We start from the raw sequence: 19,319 nt of genomic DNA on the forward strand, positions 1-19,319 counted from the left end.
CTCCCATAGGGTCTGGGTTGGCTTTTGGAGATTACTAGTGCCCTCATACTGCTACTTTGAGCTTAAGTAGTCATCATCCATTTATGAATTAGGTTTGAGTGTGAAGGTTTCCTTTGTGGCAATGAAGGACAAGATGATTGGGGAGAAATATACAAAGTCAACTTCTATATATGGTTGTAAATATCTCCTTTATTTATTAATGTAGAAAGCAATATGTTTTCCTATACATGTGTCATATTGATTCTTATGCATTTCAATGCCATTATGACTCATTGATTAAAGACATTAGTTTATGCTATGTGGATATTGTAGTTCTCTTGCTTGTTTTAGTCATTGTTGCAGGTTCCATTTATAGCGTGTGGAGTTAGAGTTGGAGCTTTCAAGCAAAGAGAAGAGGAGGAATTACTACAAATTCCAAGTAGGTCTCTTTTCGATATTCTAATCTCTCTAAGGAAATCATAGATCTTTTTTCCCTCCATTGTTCTAGATCATACCATTAGATATAGGGAGTTCATTTTTGTTTGGAGAAGTGAATTTTCCACATAATAGTGGAACTTACGTGGAAACAACAATGTGCTGCCTCAAGGCCTTTTTAAGGCACAAGACATGAAATACGTTGTGAATTTTACATCCTTCCGGAAGCTTGAGTTCATAGGCCACTTCTCCTACTCGTCTCAAAATCTTGAATGGCCTGTAGAACCTGGGTTTCAACTTTTCCGCCCCTTTGGTTTTCAATCATGACTATATGTGGGGTTAAAGACGTAGATATACCATATATCCGACTTCAAAGTTGCGCTCCACCCTATGTCTATCTGCATACAATATCTATTGATTTTGAACTATATGTAGATTTTCCTTGAGGACTTTTAAAATGCCTTGGTTCTCCTGGCTCCAATCTTTGGCCAGTGGTGCTTGACTGTCCCTAAATATCCTATCTACAAAAGTCAAGGCGTCATACCCATATAATGCTTTAAAGGGAGTCATGCCAATGGACATATGGAAAGTGGTATTATAGCAATGTTCTCCCAAATGTAACCACTTCGCCTATGTCTTTTGTTGGCCGATCATGTAATTCTTGTGATAGCCTTCCAACCACTTATTGAATATCTCTATCTTCCCATCAGTCTGTGGGTGGTAGCTAGTGCTTGGAATTAGCTCAATCCCCACAAGTCTGAAAATATCCTGCCAGAAGCCACCCATAAACCTGCTATCTCTATCACTAACAATGGTTTTCGACAACCCATGCAATATGAAGACCTCCTTGAATAATAGCTTGGACACTTGCAAAGCCGGATATTTTGATGATATGGCAAAGAAATGGGCAAATTTCGTGAGCCAATATACCACCACATATATGTAATATTTGCCCTGTACTAGAGGTAAGCCAGTGATAAAGTCCATGGAAATTCTCTCCCACTTCTGCTTTGGGATGGGAAGGGGCTGCAACAAACTTGCTGGATGGGTGTGCTCTATCTTGTTTTGCTGGTAAGTGTTACACTCCACAAATTTTAACACAACTATCTTGAGGCCTTTCTAGGTGAACCTCTACGTAATCTTCCTATAAGTCTTTAGATATCCATGATGTCCTACCAAGGGTGAGCTATGAGCTACCTGCATGATTCTCTCTTTGAGTTTCGATTAATGCACAAGATAGATTTGGTCTTTATAGTAAATAATGTCATTCATAACTTGATACCTATCATCACGAATCAATCCTTCCAAAACCTCACAATAAAATTTATTTTTTGAATATTCTACCAGTAGCAACGAATTCCAATCTTCTATCATCTCTATGAGTGAGAAAGTGGGTGGCATCCTCACAGGACATCGACCACTATGTTAATCTTTCCCTTGACGTACTCTATCTCAAAGTCATAGGTTGTAACTTACTTATCCACTTTTGATGCCTCTTACTCAATTCTTTTTGCCCCATGATGTACTTTAGGTTGTTATGGTCTATTTATATCCTAAATCTGCTCCCCACCAGATACTGCCTGAATTTGGCCAATGCAGGCACTATGGCCAACATTTCCTTTTCATATATTGAATAGTGCAACTCGTAATCTCTAAGATTGTGACTTTCAAATGCTATGGGGTGTTTCTTCTGCATAAGAATTGCTCCTATTCTTGTCCTCGAAGCGTCACATTCCAGCACAAATGGCTAGGTGAAATCAGGTAAGGAAAGTATAGGGAAAGTGCTCATCACCTCTTCATCCTCTCGAATGTTTCCTGTGCTTTCTCCAACCAGTTCAAGGCTCCCTTTTTAGTGAGGTTTGTAAGAGGAACTATTAACTGTGAAAACCCCTTAACAAATTTCCTATAATAAATGCAAAGACCAAGGAATCTCTTCAACTCTGTGACATTCTTTGGGGTGGGCCATTCAATGATTGCTCAGCCTAATGCACCCATACCCCATCATGACCAATCACGTGCCCGAGATAGAGCATCTATGTCATGCCAAATTCACACTTGGACTCCTTTGCATATAATTCCTTTTCTTCTAGAATTACCAACACCTTGTCCATGTGCCTCAAGTGGTCTTCCCATGTCTTACTTTAGACCAATATGTCATCTAAGAAGACCAATAAGTACTTCCACAATTGCTTATTGAATACATGGTTCATAGAGGTCTGGGAATTTGCAGGAGTGTTGGTTAGTCCAAATGGAATAGCCAAAATCTCGTAGTGCCCATAGTGGCACCTAAAAGATGTCTTAAGGATGTCTTGCTCCCGAACCCAGATCTAATGATAGCCAGAACGAAGATTAATCTTCAAAAAATATTTGGCCCCTTTCAATTCATTCATCAACTCATCAATCTTGAGAATAGGATACCAGTTCTTTATTGTTTTCTTGTTGAGATCTCAGTAGTCTATACACATCCATAATGTGTCATCCTTCTTCTTAGCCATAACTACTGAAGAAGCGAACATACTGGAGCTTGATAGAATATGACCCAACCTCAACAACTCCCTTATGGATTTTTCTATCTCATATTTATAAATCTTGGGATGTCGATAAGGAGTGGTTATTACTACCTGCACACCCTCCTTAAGTTCTATGACATGTTCAAAACTCCTATCTGATGGCTTTCCTGGAGGAAAATCAATAAAAAATTTATGATGTTTATGAAGTAATACTTGAATATCATCCGAGTGCTATCATGACTGCTCTGGTTGCCTAGTATTCATAATAAGGCACTCTATTGCCCACTCGATATCACCTCACCTCAAAATTCCTCCATGTGGTTGGATGATACAAGATTTGGCGGGTATTTATGCTTAGCTCTTAAAACTACCCTCCTACCATCTATTAGGTCATTGAAATCCATCTCCATGTTTCATTGGTCTGTGGTGTACTTATCGATGTAGTAAAGCCACTAACAACCCAACACCACATTAGCATATGGTACATCCATATCAAAGAAGTCCTTTGTCACTGTATAGTTCCCCATAGTGAGTTGTAAATTGGGAATGTACCTGTTGCAGTCCATATGATGTTTCCCTGGTATGACGACTGTAAAGCCATCAAACTCCTCAGTAGGAATCCCCATTCATTCCACCAACTCCACATCTATGAAGTTATGATAAGCTCCACCATCAACTAGTATTGTCACCTTGTGCCCAGTTATGACCTCTCTAACTCTGAAGGTGTGATATCTAGGGAATCCTGACATAAAGGCCAAAGTAGGAGCTTTTCCCTTCGCATGCAAGGACTCACCTCCAACAATGTGGTGCACCTACACCTGAACCTGTACCTATCCTTGTACCTTCTCCTCATCCCCATCATCACTGTCCCTCTCTGAGTACACCTCAATGGAGTGAGCCTTGCCCACTTTGTCTTTGTTAGCACACTTGTGCCTCGCTGGCCATGGCTCCTGACAGCTGTAACAAAGCTTCTTTCTCCTCAGCTCTTTCTGGGTCTCCTCATCCATCTTAGGTTTCCTGATCCACTCCTTCTGAAAGGGCTTGACCTCTTTAGCCTTCCGAGGGAAGGAGCGTTTAGGAGTGAATTTATTTTTGGAAGTGGAACCTTGTAAGTTCCTAGTTGTATTGATTTCCAGATGAAGTGTGGTGGGTTCAAAACTCTTGACCCATCCTCATAGACGTTATGCCAACTCCTCTATGAATAACATCACCAATATAGCCTTTGAGATATCTGTGACCATGACTGCTAAGCTCTGGAACTCTGTAATATAAGCCTTCAGACTACTTGTCTGCTTGAGTTGTGCCAACTCTCTAAAATGAATCTCTGAATCTTTTTTGTCAAAGCGCTTAATTAGCCTTTGAGTGAACTTTGTGTATGAGGTGATGCTACCATGCCCTAATGTCACCAACCCATGGTACCACCACTCATGGGCCTCACCATCCAAGTGCAAGATGGCTAATTTGATAGCCTCCTCCTCTATCACATGATGCAACTGAAAATAAGTGTTCAATTTTTTGTACCCATGATTGAGCTGAATATTTGGATGACCCATCAAAACAGGGCATGGTCAACTTCCCCAAAGTTTTTTGCAACTCTTGATTCTGCATTGGAAACTTTTGAGATGGTTTGGACTTGCTCTTCAACTGAAGGTGGAAAAAATTAGTAAAGCTCATAGCAACACGAAAATCTCATCCCAATGCTTGGTACTACTTCATGTAATCTGCATAAGGGATTCCAAAATCAAGTTAAGTCCCTTGCAGTCTCTTATACAAACTGAGGCATATAGGGTCTAGCCATTTTACTAGCAGTGCATGATTGGTTCTGCACATGAGTATGGGCCTGACTTCCTTTAGCATTGTTGGACCCTTCCCCATTAAGTGGCTCCTTCCCATTGGAGACTCTTATGGTTGACATACCTTTCATCAAGTCTACCATCTCCTTTCTTGCTAAGTCATTTATTGAATTTAGTAGACTGTTAAAGGCTTGTTTTGCCTTGTTAGCCATATCAAGCTTTTCAATCTTAGGTGTTCCTTCTATCTCTTTTCCCTTTCTGGTGTCTCCCCACTCTCCGTGTCTGGAATATCTTCTTCAGTAAGGGGAGTTAGTTCTCTGTAAGTGTACCTCCTTTTATATATTATCCTTGTATAAGGGTTTTCCTCTATCATGAGATTTCTAGCAGACTCCCCTCAGACCATAACAGTCACTTGAAAACCCATAGGTTGAGCCAAGGCCAATGCTCTGATACCACTGAAATAATCCTCCTTGCCAATGTTTTAATTGTTCTTTATTTTTTTTTGAGTTTCAGTGATGTGCTACTTGAAACAATTTGTTTTTTATACTTGCTGTAGGCGACCCTTTACATATTTAGCCAAGAAAATAAACACAAAGGGCACATGCATCCAAACATCACTTTCCAGAGGCTAAAATAGATTCATTTCACATTCAAGAATTTATTTACAATTGATGCATAACAACAAACTATTACAACTTTCCTGTTCTATTTCTTATGCACAATGTACAATATTAAAAAAGCAAGGTAATATGTGAACTTGGGAAACGAATAGCCACCAAATATCACTTAGAAATGGAGTGTGAATAACCACATGAACTTAGGATTATCAACCCTAATTAAATATTATGTGCCCCAGCTATTGGTTATGAATCACTACCCATAAAAGGATACACTGGCCCGAAACTTCATGAATGGTCCTCACATCACCAGCTGACCTCTCAATATATGCAACGAAGATGGCACGCAGTTCAAAATTGCTATTGTAGCAAGAAAAACACACTAGATATACTCATGTCCCTTTGGAATGGATTATGAAAATCACAGTCAAGAGAAAAAGAAGGGACTCAACCTCATAGTCTCCCACACGCACAAGCCACTTGGTTAATATATTGCCCAAAAAATACATACACGGTATGGTCATGACATTAGATAGGCCCCACAATGCTGCACCCAAATCTGCTACCCATATGCAACCTAAGAAGCAAAGAGTCTTGTTCAACACTATGGAGAGGGAATGCCTTTGCATTGGTGCTCAAGTTGCCTTCCATAATAATGATTCAAAGCGTTGATGCTTTCAGACTGCTACTGTGGAGAGAACAACTATTCAAACTACTATCTTAGCCCCTGTTTGGTCATAAAACTCGATTCACAAAGCTCATATCTTAGGCATCTGTTCCATCTGTAAAAAAAGATATAGAAAATACCGAATAAGCTCCTAAAATCAACTGATAATACTTGAATACCTCAATATTTTTTTGAAACCTTGTTCTCTATTGAAACTCAATGACGAAATTTGTGTGATTTCACTTTCAAATCCAAACTAGGGTGTCTAGTTTCAACATCGAAGTCTGCTATGGCGGCCAAGGTTCCAAAAGCATATCTTCAGCTTCAAACTCTCTCCAAACTCACAAATGCATGAATGAGGAGAGTCTCCTCATTTTCCTTAGTTTATGAGTTTAGGGTTGTCTTTTCACCTTCCATTTTTATTAAATCAATTTTTATAAAGTCACTTTATGACATTTCACTTTATAAAGTTAAAGTGACTTTCACTTGCCTAAGAAATATCACCCTTTCTCCTTTTTGGACTTTATAATGTTTTCCTTAGGTAATTTAAGTCCCCTTTATTAAATATTTCCCCGCTTTAGCCTATGGGAACCATTTTAGTTTAGTAGACTTCGTCATAAGCTTCCTAAGTGGTTGGGGGCATTACACAAAAACAACAAGTAAGAGAATGTTGGATATGTGTTATATTCTTTGCACAAGTAGCTTCACGCACAATTTGTATGTGTCAGACATATTTATGGGAGAGTGGATGCCTGCCACCTTTTTTTTTTTAGTTTTTTTCATCCACTTTTAACACAAAGTTTTTGTGATTGATGATTTTGTGGTACATAATAGTTTAGCCCATAATTATTTAATTCTAATTAAATAACTATAATAAGAATCTAATCTTATGAATTAAGAATTTTGAATAGGATAACATCATACATATATATTATAAACAATGAAATTGATAATAATAAAAATTAAAAACATGACTCAAAACCATTTATGAATTTTCCAAATTTAAGTTCTAAAACCAATCTCTATATAATATGAAATTACCATTAATTTTCTTCTGTGTTTATTAAAAATTATATATACATTATATTACTATATAAAATTTAAAACCTACACATATTCTCCAGAATTCCCCTCATCGTTAACCTTTTTCCAAACAAATATATGTTCAATTAACTTGAAATTAGGCATTTTAACTTTGTCATTTCTGGTACATAACAAATATTATTGAAAAAATCACTTTATTAAGAAATTCTCCTATGTACTTAAATAATAATAATAAAATTTAAAACTACAACAGAGCTAAAACAAATTAAGATATTAAACCCTTTTTCAAGGAAAAGGAATTTTGACGTTGAGTACGACAGAAGAAATAATTGAAAAAAAAATGAAAGTTGAATAGAGGAAACCAAGAGATTTCAGATGTCTTATCCTGACGGATTATCCTGGCAGTGAATGGCGAAGGCGGGTGCTGCGACTCTACCAGTGCCATCCTTGGCATTGCTACCATCTAATCAAAACCCACACCATTTTCTTTCATCCGGTACGTTCTATTTTCATTCCAATTCAGGGATACTCCAGACGAAACCCCCCCGTCAATGCCAGTTTATTAGCAAATCCCAAACAAATTCAACCACTTTCGGGAGCGAACTAAAACCCAAGCCAAAACCGACGTTCCAAGGCCAAGAAGACTACAACGATGTATCTCTTGATATCTGTGAAAAATTAAGGAAGTTATGCAGACAAGAGAAATTTCAGGAAGCTCTGGACATCTTTCAGTTAATGCAGCACAGAGGAATAGAGGTAGATATCGATACCTACGTTCATCTTCTGGAGGGGTGCATCGTCACGAAGAGTCTAGAAGATGGCAGGCGAGTTCACGCTCACATGTTCGAATCCGGGGTTGAGTCGGATATCTCTCTGAGTAACAAACTTCTCATCATGTATGCGAAATGTGGAAAGATGTCGGATGCACGCCAAGTGTTTGACGAAATGCCTGAACGAAATTTGGTTTCGTGGAATGCCGTTACTGCAGGATATGTTCAGCATGGCCAAAGCGAGCAAGCCCTTGAACTGTTTTATCAAATGCGGACGGATGGTGTGGAGGTGGATAAATATACATTTTCAACTGTTTTGCGAGCTTGTGCCAAGGTCGCTGTCATTGAAGCTGGAGCTCAGGTACACGCTTGTATTGTGAAATTGGATTTTCATAAGAATGTCTATGTGGGAAGTGCTCTTGTTGATATGTATGCCAAGTGCGGTAGTATTGAGTTCGCACGCCAAGCGTTTGACAAAATGTCTACAAGAAATGCGGTCTCATGGAATGCCATGATTGCGGGATATGTTCTACATGGGTATGGGGAGAGGCCCTGAGCTTATTTTATGAAATGCAGATGGCAGGAGTTAAAGTGGATCAGTTCACTCTGTCAACTGTTGTCAGGGTTTGTGTTTGCCTGGCATCTTTAGAACAAGCGAAGCAAGTTCATGCGGGTGTAGTTCGGTGTGGCTATGACTTGGATGTTGTTCTTGAAAGTGCATTGGTGGATTTGTATTCAAAATGGGGTAGGGTAGAGGATGCACGCCGTGTGTTTGACAAAATGCCTGAAAGAAACATTATTTCATGGAATGCGATGATTGCAGGATACGGCAACCACGGCCGTGGGAAAGAGGCGATCCATCTTTTTGAGCAAATGCAACAAGAGCACATCAAACCCAATCACGTCACCTTCTTGGCACTTCTTTCCGCCTGCAGCTATTCAGGTTTACTTGATGAGGGCTGCCGTTATTTTCAATGCATGAGTCGAGACTATGGAATTGTTCCTAGAGCGATGCATTATGCCCGTTTGGTTGAACTTTACAGTCGTGCTGGGCGTTTGAATGATGCATATGATGTTATTGTCAATTTGCCTTTCAAACCTACCGCAAATATTTGCGGTGCCTTGCTTTGTGCCTGCAGAATGCATGGAAATATTGAGTTAGGGACATATGCAGCAGAACACCTTATTGAATTAGAGCCACAACAAGTCAGAAATTATGTGGTACTATTAAATGTCTATGCTGCAGCTAATAGGTTAGAGAATGGAGCAAAGGTGAGAAGAATGCTGGAAGACAGGGGAATGAAATTAGAACCATCTTGTAGCTGGATTGATATCAAGAAGAGGTTGCATGTCTTCTGTGTAGGTGACAGATCACATGCTGAAACAGAGAAAATATATGCAAAGTTGGATGAATTGACCTGCCAGATAAAGGAAGCTGGTTATGTACCCCACGCAAATTTTGTATTGCCTGATGTGATGGAGGAGGAAGGACGGCTTGTTTCTTATCACAGTGAGAAGCTGGCTATAGCATTTGGGCTTATTAGCACGCTTCCTACAACAAGTTTCCAAGTTGTTCAGAATCATCGCATCTGTGCTGACTGCCATACTGCAGCCAAGCTCATCTCCAAGACTGTTGGTCGAGAATTTCTTGTAAGAGATGCTAGCCGCTTTCATCGTTTTAATGGTGGCATGTGTTCTTGTGGCGATTACTGGTGATCTCTTCAAAAATTTCTTTCATTGATTCAGCAGTGGGTGAGGGCTACTGATGATTTGCTCTCAATTTTACTTACACCTTGTAGGTAGGGAGCAGATGATATGCTTTTATTTTATTGCAGTAAGCATACAGAAGTCCATAATGCAGTAAGTCTGGAAGAATTAAAACCCGAGCGACTCAACTGTACAAATATCTGTTCCATGGAATCGCTTAAGATAGCGAGGGCTGATGCCACTGTAGGATTTCATATTTAAATGAATAGAAGGAAAAATGAATGAAAGAAGAATTATTTTGACTATTCTGAGGTCAACACTTCTACAAGTACATTTCTGAACATCTGCTCACTAAAGAAGTTGGGTTTATACAATAATGAATTGGTCTGGATTCACTGGGTTCTGCAAGTTTACCTAAAATATTTATCATATGGATTAGTAAATACTAATTTGAGAAGATCCTATTCACTGAGTTCTGCAATCCTGCCTAAAATACGCCACATATATCGGTAACTACTAATCTGAGAAGATCCTTTTCATGAATGAACAAAAAAAATATTTTCACTATTCTGAAGTCAAAATTCCTACAAGCACATTTCTGAACTTCTGTTTACTGCAGCAGTTTAGTTTAGACAATAATGAATTGGTCTGCACAGAAAATTCTGTTTTTTCCCGAAATTTTTTTATTATATAGATAGTTAACTATTAATTTGAGAACATTCTATTCACTTTGGTGTTACTATCCACTGCCATTTAACAATTTATGCTAGCTATTATCTCTCAAGCATATCATACTTGGATCTCAAACTCGAGAGCGATTGATGTTGAGTCTTTTGAAAAGTGAAAATGGATGTTCCTGCACTACATATTGTGGGGTATAACATCCTCAAAGGACATTCTATGGGTTAATTTGTAGAGTAATTGTCAGACCAGGCAGTAACTCCTCAAAAACAATTCGTTAATTACGCCGTAAGGCGTTTCCCTCTGAAATCCATCCCCATTTTTGCCTACGTGTCCTCCTTTGACGCCGTACGATTAGATGTTAGACGATTACAAACACTGGAACCGTCGATCAAAACAGTCACTGAGGCGGTCCAGGTAATGAAGAGCGCGGGGTGCCAATCACCATTCCAGAGGTAGGGTTTCTCCAGTGGTGTTCTCCAGGCGGGCGTCAGGACTTGCCTCCCCTGGATCCCTCAGGACTTGCCTCCCCTAGATCCCCCCACGCCGCTCTGGATCCCTCTGAATCATCCATGCAATATCCCTCTGAATCATCCATGCGTTGTATTGCAGAGGTTGGCAACAAACCCTTGCGTAGTGCCTTTGTTTGGAAAACCAGTAGGTCTAGATGCAGCCGCTAAACATACGACAATTGAATTAACGCAGAGAAGCTAAAACGGTGGTGTCAATGGGATTCACTCACACAGAAAGGCGGCTTTATCAATTGATGTTTGCTGACCGTGACTATGATAAACTCGATGGAACTGGAGACAGGGCATCTCTTTCTCTCAAGGACAACGACAACGCCAAGCCTCTTGTGACTGTTGACAACTGTTTGGAGAGGGGGTATTCTGTGGTGACTGTTCAGTGTAAAGACAGACCTAAGCTTCTCTTTGATATTGTTTGCAGCTTGACAGATATGGAGTATGTTGTCTTTCATGCCACTATAGACTCTCAAGGCCCACAAACTTTTCAGGTGTAGCTCCAGCAACTACAAGGGACTTGATTTTTCATAGGATCTTTGTTTTTTTTCAAATGTTTATTTCCTAATTTGATTTTGTTAAACCAGGTATAGATGGTTTTAGATCACATCCCTAATGGGATTAATATTGAATCTAAATTAGGTTAAAGAAGAGTTGGGCTATTTATTTCCATTCTTCTCTTTTGTGATACAGGAGTACTACATTAGGCATACTGATGGTTGCCTCGTGTATTCAGAAGCAGAGAAGCAGCGTGTGATTCAGTGTTTGGAGGTTGCCATTAGACGAAGAACATCAGAGGTATGAGTCCAAGGATTGAATCCATGGTGGAAATTTATTCAAAACCTTAAGACTTGGGATTCCCAGTGCATTCAAATTTGATCCTTCTTAAATTTTAGTCAGCTTAGTGTGAGTTTTGTTGATGATATTTTATGAATTCAGGGTATGCGACTGGAACTTTGCACCAACGACCGTGTTGGGCTTCTGTCGGAGGTGACTCGCATATTTAGAGAAAATGGGATGTCAGTTACAAAAGCAGAGGTGTCAACGCGGGGTGATAAGGTAGCTGATGTGTTCTATGTGACTGATACAGCTGGAAACCCCGTTGATGCCAAGACAGTAGAAGTTGTTCGCCAAGAAATTGGACTAACAATCTTGCAAGTAAAAGACGACTGTATGCATACAAAATCTCCTCCAAGGGAACCTGCCATCCGATTCTCCCTTGGTGATCTCTTCAAATCAAAGTCAGAGCGTTTTCTCTACAGTCTTGGATTGATAAAATCCTATTCTTAGATGTTGTATTTTGGGCCTCTTGCAATGGAATTAAGTAATTGCCTTTGAAGGTTGTATGTATGGACGATGGTTCTCTAAAAACCATCGTCGTTCATCTGTTTTCCACTGTGACAATTACCTTGCTAAAGACAGAAATTGGGTACAGCAATGCCAGGATCTGGAAAGCACAATACCACTGGGATTTGCCAAATATGATTTGTTGATCATCGAACAGAAGACCAGCAATGGAGAACTATTCACCACACTGGCCGAACATGGCCCTGTCATTTGATGACCCAGGAATTGCGAAATTGACCTCATCATAGAGAAGTGTGCAAAATTGGTAGATCTGAAAGAAGACAACACTAATTACAGTGGTGGTAGGAGAAAGGAACTAAATCCACCTAATCTAGAATTGCTTATACAAGTTGTACAAATTACAAGCTGATAAATAGTCTTTGTTCTACAAAATGACAACTCTTCAAACTACACAGGTAAAGACCATTGATGAATCACAGTGTTAACATAGATTCTAGTGCTTGACATAGATTCTTAGCACTTCTTGGCCTTGTAGGAAGTAAAATACTCCTTTTAGCCATTGGAGGTTTCCTTTGAAAAGTAGAAGGCACGATCCCAAGTCTATTTGCAAGAATTGGGCAGACTGATGGAGAAGGCATTGGATTCTGGACTTCTTGCTGAACATCTGAATTTGAAAGGAGTGTGATTTGGTAGGAGATTGGTACAACACAAGGTGACAATTTGGGGAAATTGCTTGTATTTTTTGCTTTCCTTCATCAAATAGGAATTGCACCCCACCTTTCTGTTTAGAGATTCCTGGTCAGTGGTATGTTTTCCCTGGATCAGCTAATACAGTGCTTCCCCCTTCTTTCTTAAATCATTTGAATCCACTGGCACTTCTGATCACTTGCACTTCTTATACCGTTGTATTGATGATGTAAAATATGTAAATAATTGTACAACAAATTCAATGGAGTTGGCCTCTGGATGATCATAGTTCATTGTTTGTGATCGACTTGACTGGGGGTTGGCCTCTGTATAGCTCTGTATCCTCTGTTTCTTTATCAGCCCATAATAATAAAAGTTTATTACAAAGTGTGGTGCTTGTTTGTGCTATTGTTCTTTGTATTATGTTTGGCACTTTTTATGAAGTAACCGCGATGATGATACTTCAGGTATTTCGTGGCAATGTTGATTTGCTCTGTCTGATTTATAAGATTTCTGTTGTTATCGGGAGGTTGCTATGCGCTGTATCATCTCCAAGTGCAGCCGAGGATAGTTAACAACAAATCGTGAACTCCTATGGTAAATGAGCTTTCAAAGGATCTAAAGAAAGTGAATTCTCAAGGAATTTATGTCTTATTTTTAAAACTAGGGTTTTAAGTATATCACAATGTTCTTTAAATGTACTCAAGTCAATGGTAATGGTTGTTAGAGAGTCGTGGACTTACAGGAACGAAGAATAATGAATTTCAAGAAAATGTTGTGTTCAAAGATATCTTTACAGTGTTGAAGTACAAGTAAGCATTGCCTGACATAAAATGGATAACTAAATAATTTTAATGATAAGACATAATTTTAATGATAAGACAATCGGTATGATTTATATATGGCTTAAAATTAAAAGTAACTCATCTAAAATAGGAAAAACAATCAATGTTAATCATCTTAAATGCATTTGGATCTTCATCTCAGATACTTTGATTTGCAAAGCTTGGGGACCTATCTTAGATACTTTGACTTGCAAAGCTTGGGGACCTATCTTAGATACTTCGACTTGCATAACTTGGGGACCTTGGACGAATCTAACCAATTAGTAATTTGACCTTCCATTGTGAATCAACAATATCCATAAAAGGTCAAATTGTATGATGAAATTGATGTTTCAAAGCTCATTTGTCAACACAACTATCTGAAAAATTTTAGAGGTGAAATTGTCTTATGTACACTCTACCATGATTGCAATTTTTAAAATCCAAAACATAGTTCAAAGTTTCGTAAACTTGTCTTTTGTTAATGACTCTGCAAAAATATTAATGATGTGATCACTTATCTTGCAATAAATAAGATTCACAATATCTTTATTTTGTCAAATAATGGGCATGAAGCCTCCACATACACTATTTTACTATGAACAAGAAGATTCACAATATCTTTATTTTGTCAAATAATGGGCATGAAGACTCCACATACACTATTTTACTATGAACAAGAAGATTTTGTATTGCATAATACATTGGAATCTATTGCTCAAACGAGAAGCCAACCTCATCCATTATGTGGATTCACATTGATTTTGTCAACATTAAATGCACCCTTATATTCAATTTTAGTGGTCAATAGTTCTGCCTGCTTCTTACAAGACCAAAGTAACTGACTAGTTTCATATTCTTAATGCAGTACTTCATACTGTGCTAATATGTATCTTTCATAAACAAGCCTTTTTGTGGCCTCTAAGCAGCTCTCTTTCATATCCTACATGGATTTGTAGACCACACTAACATCAAATAATATATCAAATCTGCTATGAATCAAGTAAATGAGGCTCCAGTGGTCTTCTTGTAGAGAGTACCATTAATTTTCAAAGGCACACTCAGTCAATTTCTCTCTTGATTGATATGGTGCCAAAAATGGTTTATATTGTTCCATCCTAAACATGTATAATGAATGGCGATTTATATTTAGGTAAATAAATATATTGTTATCCATTTGCAAAACTTGGCTTCCATAAGGAAAAATACAACACACTCAGGTTTGTAATTCTAAATATCTCTATTTATTGTTTTTTCAAACCCAAAATTAGGTTGACACTACTTCAATTTATGATTAAGTCACCAACATGTAGTATCATCATTTGCAAAATATAAACACTACAATCAAATTCATGATGCTTGAAACCAAAACTAATAATCAATCAATCTTCTTATACCACACTATGGAGGCTTGCTTCAAAGTGTAAAAGGATTTCTTTAGTAGGATGTATGTTATAACTCTTATACAGAATGAATAATGTGTGAAAGAATAAGTAGATAAGAGTTCATATTTGCAATAGGTGCAAAGATTTCAATGTAGTCAATATGAATATGATCTTGTTGAGAGAAGTTTTTTGTCACAAGTAAATTTATGTTTCTCAATAACACTTGTAGATGGTAAATTTAGTCTTGTAGACCATTAGACATTTCATCACATTCTTTCTTTATGCAGATGGTAAATTTAGTCTTGTAGACCACTAGACATTTCATCACATTCTTTCTTTATGCCTGGGGAACTAAGTCAACTTTTATTTTCAGCAAAGGAATTGCACTCTTTAGTCATATCATTCTCCCATTTAGATTAAACTTGTGCATCTGAATGTCTATTGAGATCAATTCCTTTAGGATACATGCCATGAAAGCAACACTAACACACTATTTCTATCAAGTCTTTCTTGAGTCATTTATCGTACCTACATTAACATCGACAACTTCAATTGTCTTAGTCAACCATTGGAGAAGACAAATGTCCCTTATAGATGGAATTTTTGTATTAGATTCACCATGAGAATTCATAGTCAAATGATTAGATAAGCCATTGCTTGTAGTCAATTATATTGGAAAAGATCCACTCGAAGTGAAATCCGTTACACTAGTTGATTGCCTAGTGGAAAAGCTAGTCAATGCATTAGTTAAGGTTGTATAATAATATGCTGATATAGAATTTGTCCTAATCTCAAATGCATCATTGCTTAATAATCCATATGGGGACTTTAGTTTGGCAATCCTTGGAAGTCTACTTGTTAAAAGACAACATCCCACCTGCAAATAACTTTTCATTTTATTAGAATGAACAATTTGTAGGCATTTGCCAATTTGTAGCAATTTGTAACCTTCATGGCCAACCTTCAAGCAACAAAATTTGTTACAATTAGATGATTTATCAAATAAAGAACAGAGCTTCATACATGTATGATTTTTCTTTTTGCAATCATGACTCCCATCATGACCTGCCAAGTTTCGACATTCCTCCAATTCATTTCCTTGGTGTGATTCAAGAGAGCAATATGTGCACTTTTCATCGCAACAATGGTTACCCATACAAGAGTGATCAGAGGAATGGCCCTTCTCTAGAACACACCGCCAAAAACATACAGAACATTTACAAACACATACAGAGAGTCCCTGTTTCAATTCTGCAAGTGATAAAATTGCCTCCAGTTGCAACTTTTGTACATCAGCATTCCCAGAAAATTCTGCAGTGTTGCAGTGAAGCCACTTTTCAATACGATTGTGCCGTCTATCAGACAATGCCACTAAGAAATCGAGAAATTTAGAGTGCCAAAAATCACCATTTTTGCCTCTCCTTTCCAAGACACATTCTAGTTTCGATTTGAGACGATACAAAATTTTTCCATTTGACATAGATTCATCCAGAGCTGCAAGCTCCAAGCCAGTGTCATGCAAATCTAGAAGGAGATCCCCAATTACCATTGGAGCGTCACTTACCTCTTCCTCTGAGTCAAATTGGCAGCCTTCAAACACTGAATCATGATTAGATAAGCCATTGCTTGTAGTCAATCATGCATGGATTCATTTGACTATGAATTGGCTCTGGATAATACAAATGTATTGCCTGCATTCCAAATTGTGGTCAAGGAGATTTACACTAATGTGAGCAAGAAAATGCTGAATTCAGATTCCTATAAGTCTCAATTGTCTCTCAACAGAGTTAATATTATGGATGTATATGGAGATGGGGATGGAGTGGAACCACCCAAGACAAAGAATTCTTGCTGCTGAGGATTCAGAGAAAAAGCTCCTTTGTTTCTGGGCCTTCTTCAAATATTTGTCTGTGTCCTTAATTGGAAGAACAAATATGCAGCATAAGCTATCAGCATGATGATGCTATTGACTCTAGACAGTTGTAATGTTGATACAACTGCTTCACTATATGCCATAGATTGTTGAAGGGCCAAGGGTGCATGAGACACAGTGAAGCCATCATGAGAAGACTGGAGTCGATTCCAGAAATAACCTACGTCATATAACAATACAACACCCATGGTTAGGCCCTAATGAATGAATATCATGAGCAGGTCGGACTTGTTTTGGTGGCCTAGGTTGTTAAAGAAAAACTAAAAATATATCACATGCCTTGTCAAACCGTTGTTCTTTTTTCATGTTGGCAATTCCTCCACAAAAGAGAGATGTGCCAAGCACAAAAAGTAAGTTGGAAAGCACAGAGCCTAGTAGAGAATATTGACCACATTGGTCTTGCCATGGTAAAGTGCGAACACTGCAATGAGCATCTCTGTTGCATTTCCACATGTGGCGTTGAGAAGCCCGCCAACTATAGGAGAATTAATTAACAATATATTTGCATCAGTTACTTTGAAATGTCAAACACTTTCTCATATATATCAATTAGCTCATATCTTGTATCCACAAATATGAGTACATAGTCCATATACATATAAGAATCTCACTTGTTGGTCCAGTGTAGAATGCAATTTGTCTGCAACAATTTACAACAAAACATCATATTGTATAACCAACAAACATAATATTTTATGAAGTCACTGCACCGCAGTGACCATTCCAAGTGTATAAACAATTGCAGTGCAAGGTATAGATTACACATAACCTATGTACATATACCATGCAATTTTTCACTTACTCGGTGACAAAGCCTATACGTTCAGCAAGAGGTGCAAGGCCAAGCAAACTTATGATGAACACCCAAACCTGCAAACAAAAGAATGTGGAAAATGATGCCAGAAAAACTTACAGAAAATGTCAAAAATGATAAACTTTCAAGTAGCATGAACCCTCCGTCCTTTCTATTGATAAACTTACAGAAATGATGCTACTTTCAATAAAGAGCTTGAAAGACAACTTGTTATTGTTAGATTGCTTACAATAGATGGGCTGGAGCTTCCATTTCTGGTTGCTCTGTTTCTTCCACTCAAAGAGGATGAGTTCATTTCCATCACGTATTCCTCCAACATGGCTATTTGCAGCTTTCGCATCCATATTCAAATTAATGTTGTTCACAGGCCTCAGACATTGATACCTATTTCCAAGATCTGCACTTAAGGTCCATAGCTATGTTACCAGAAACGATACGGGAGCATTCGTTTCCGGAAAAAAAAGCAAAGAAAACGGAATGGTACGGAAAACGCCGTTTTGTACAGTCGTTTTCGTTTTTCAATGCATGAAACCGGTTTCTCCCAAAACGAATGGTTTTTTACATGGTGTTCTGAAAAACGTTGTTTATTTATTTGTAACGCTTATCTCATTCCAAAGGTTGGTTTTCTAAGAAACTTTGCTCTGGTTCGTTTTGTAGATAGTTTTTAGGGGCGATTTCATGGTCTGTGGTAGTCAGCTTAAAATTTCTTTAACAACGTTTATTTAGGGATTTTGTTCGTTAAAATTATATTATTGGGATGTGCTGGTTATTGTTATGTTTTTTTAATGTTTTAATTATTTTTTCTTAATTTTCCTGTTGGTTTTATTTAAAAGTGTATTTAGTGTAGAGTTTCTTATATAGTTTTAGTGTATTTAATATTTAAAAATTATCTCTTTATACAAAATTATAAATTTAAATGTACACGGTTATATTATATATTATTTTTATTATTATAAAGATTAATTATTATTATAATGGATTAACAATAAAGTTTTGAAAGTTTGATGGTAAATTTTTTTAGGTTTTGTCTAGTTGTAGCGTTTATGGTTTTCAACCCTTTCGTTTTTTCTATGCAAAATGTCAGTGGAGGGAGCAACACTTCTTCCTATAGCAAGATAGTTGAAGGTAGTAGTAATTCTAAACAACCCTCTACTTTTGGCTCAATTCCCCAATCCCAATGGAGCTCAATTCAATCTTCACCATCCTATTACCCAACTAGGGAAACTACATCCTAGTAGTTGCTTACCAAATAGTACAATATGGGAGAATATACACATGATATGAGAGATCATGTACTCATCTAGAAATTTCTAGGGATATGGCCTTCAAAAAAATCCCACTCTCACTAGGTCCAAATCAAATGGAAATGGAAAGGTCAAATCAAGCTTGAGTTCAATGCCAAAGGTTTCTTCACTATTAGAGGATCAAACATGGGTATTTGAGAATGACCTATGTAAGCAATACAAGCTTTGTTTCTCACTATGAATATTCAAGAATGCTCTATGTGAGCAACAAAACACTATGAGCAACTATGTATGAACCACATTATTGGAGAATGCCGTATACTTTGTTTTATGTTTTTCACATTTTTCTTGCTTTTTTCTCTCTCCTCGTTTCTTGAATGCGAAACCTCCAAACTTCGTT

General features: G+C 37.8%; 2 protein-coding genes across 2 annotated transcripts; both read left to right on the forward strand.

Annotated features, from left to right (window-relative positions):
• The first annotated feature begins 7,341 nt into the window (after positions 1 to 7,341).
• LOC149221336 (pentatricopeptide repeat-containing protein At5g50390, chloroplastic-like) lies at positions 7,342 to 9,827 on the forward strand. Its single transcript, XM_089385081.1, is given in 2 exon segments — positions 7,342 to 8,360; positions 8,363 to 9,827. Coding segments are annotated over 2 exon segments (2,076 nt in total). The 5' UTR covers positions 7,342 to 7,453; the 3' UTR covers positions 9,532 to 9,827.
• A 777-nt stretch (positions 9,828 to 10,604) lies between these two features.
• Positions 10,605 to 13,093, forward strand: LOC149221337 (ACT domain-containing protein ACR4-like). The gene is made up of 3 exons (XM_089382958.1): positions 10,605 to 11,218; positions 11,418 to 11,522; positions 11,664 to 13,093. Exons 1-3 carry the CDS (start codon positions 10,931 to 10,933, stop codon positions 12,012 to 12,014), a joined length of 744 nt encoding a protein of 247 aa, XP_089239084.1. The 5' UTR covers positions 10,605 to 10,930; the 3' UTR covers positions 12,015 to 13,093.
• Positions 13,094 to 19,319: the final 6,226 nt, after the last annotated feature.

This window comes from Pinus tabuliformis, chromosome Q, assembly GCF_031772625.1.
Source record: "Pinus tabuliformis cultivar Carrire ecotype Pingquan chromosome Q, CPIR1, whole genome shotgun sequence".
Taxonomy (NCBI): domain Eukaryota; kingdom Viridiplantae; phylum Streptophyta; class Pinopsida; order Pinales; family Pinaceae; genus Pinus; species Pinus tabuliformis.

What these genes read in the sequence shown, in the direction of transcription:
- LOC149221337 (XM_089382958.1), top strand. Translation starts at nt 10,931, where the DNA reads ATGGGATTCACTCACACAGAAAGGCGGCTTTATCAATTGATGTTTGCT. An exon ending in AAGGCCCACAAACTTTTCAG is followed by an intron (nt 11,219 to 11,417) that starts GTGTAGCTCCAG and finishes TTTGTGATACAG; the next exon opens with GAGTACTACATTAGGCATAC. An exon ending in TTAGACGAAGAACATCAGAG is followed by an intron (nt 11,523 to 11,663) that starts GTATGAGTCCAA and finishes TTATGAATTCAG; the next exon opens with GGTATGCGACTGGAACTTTG.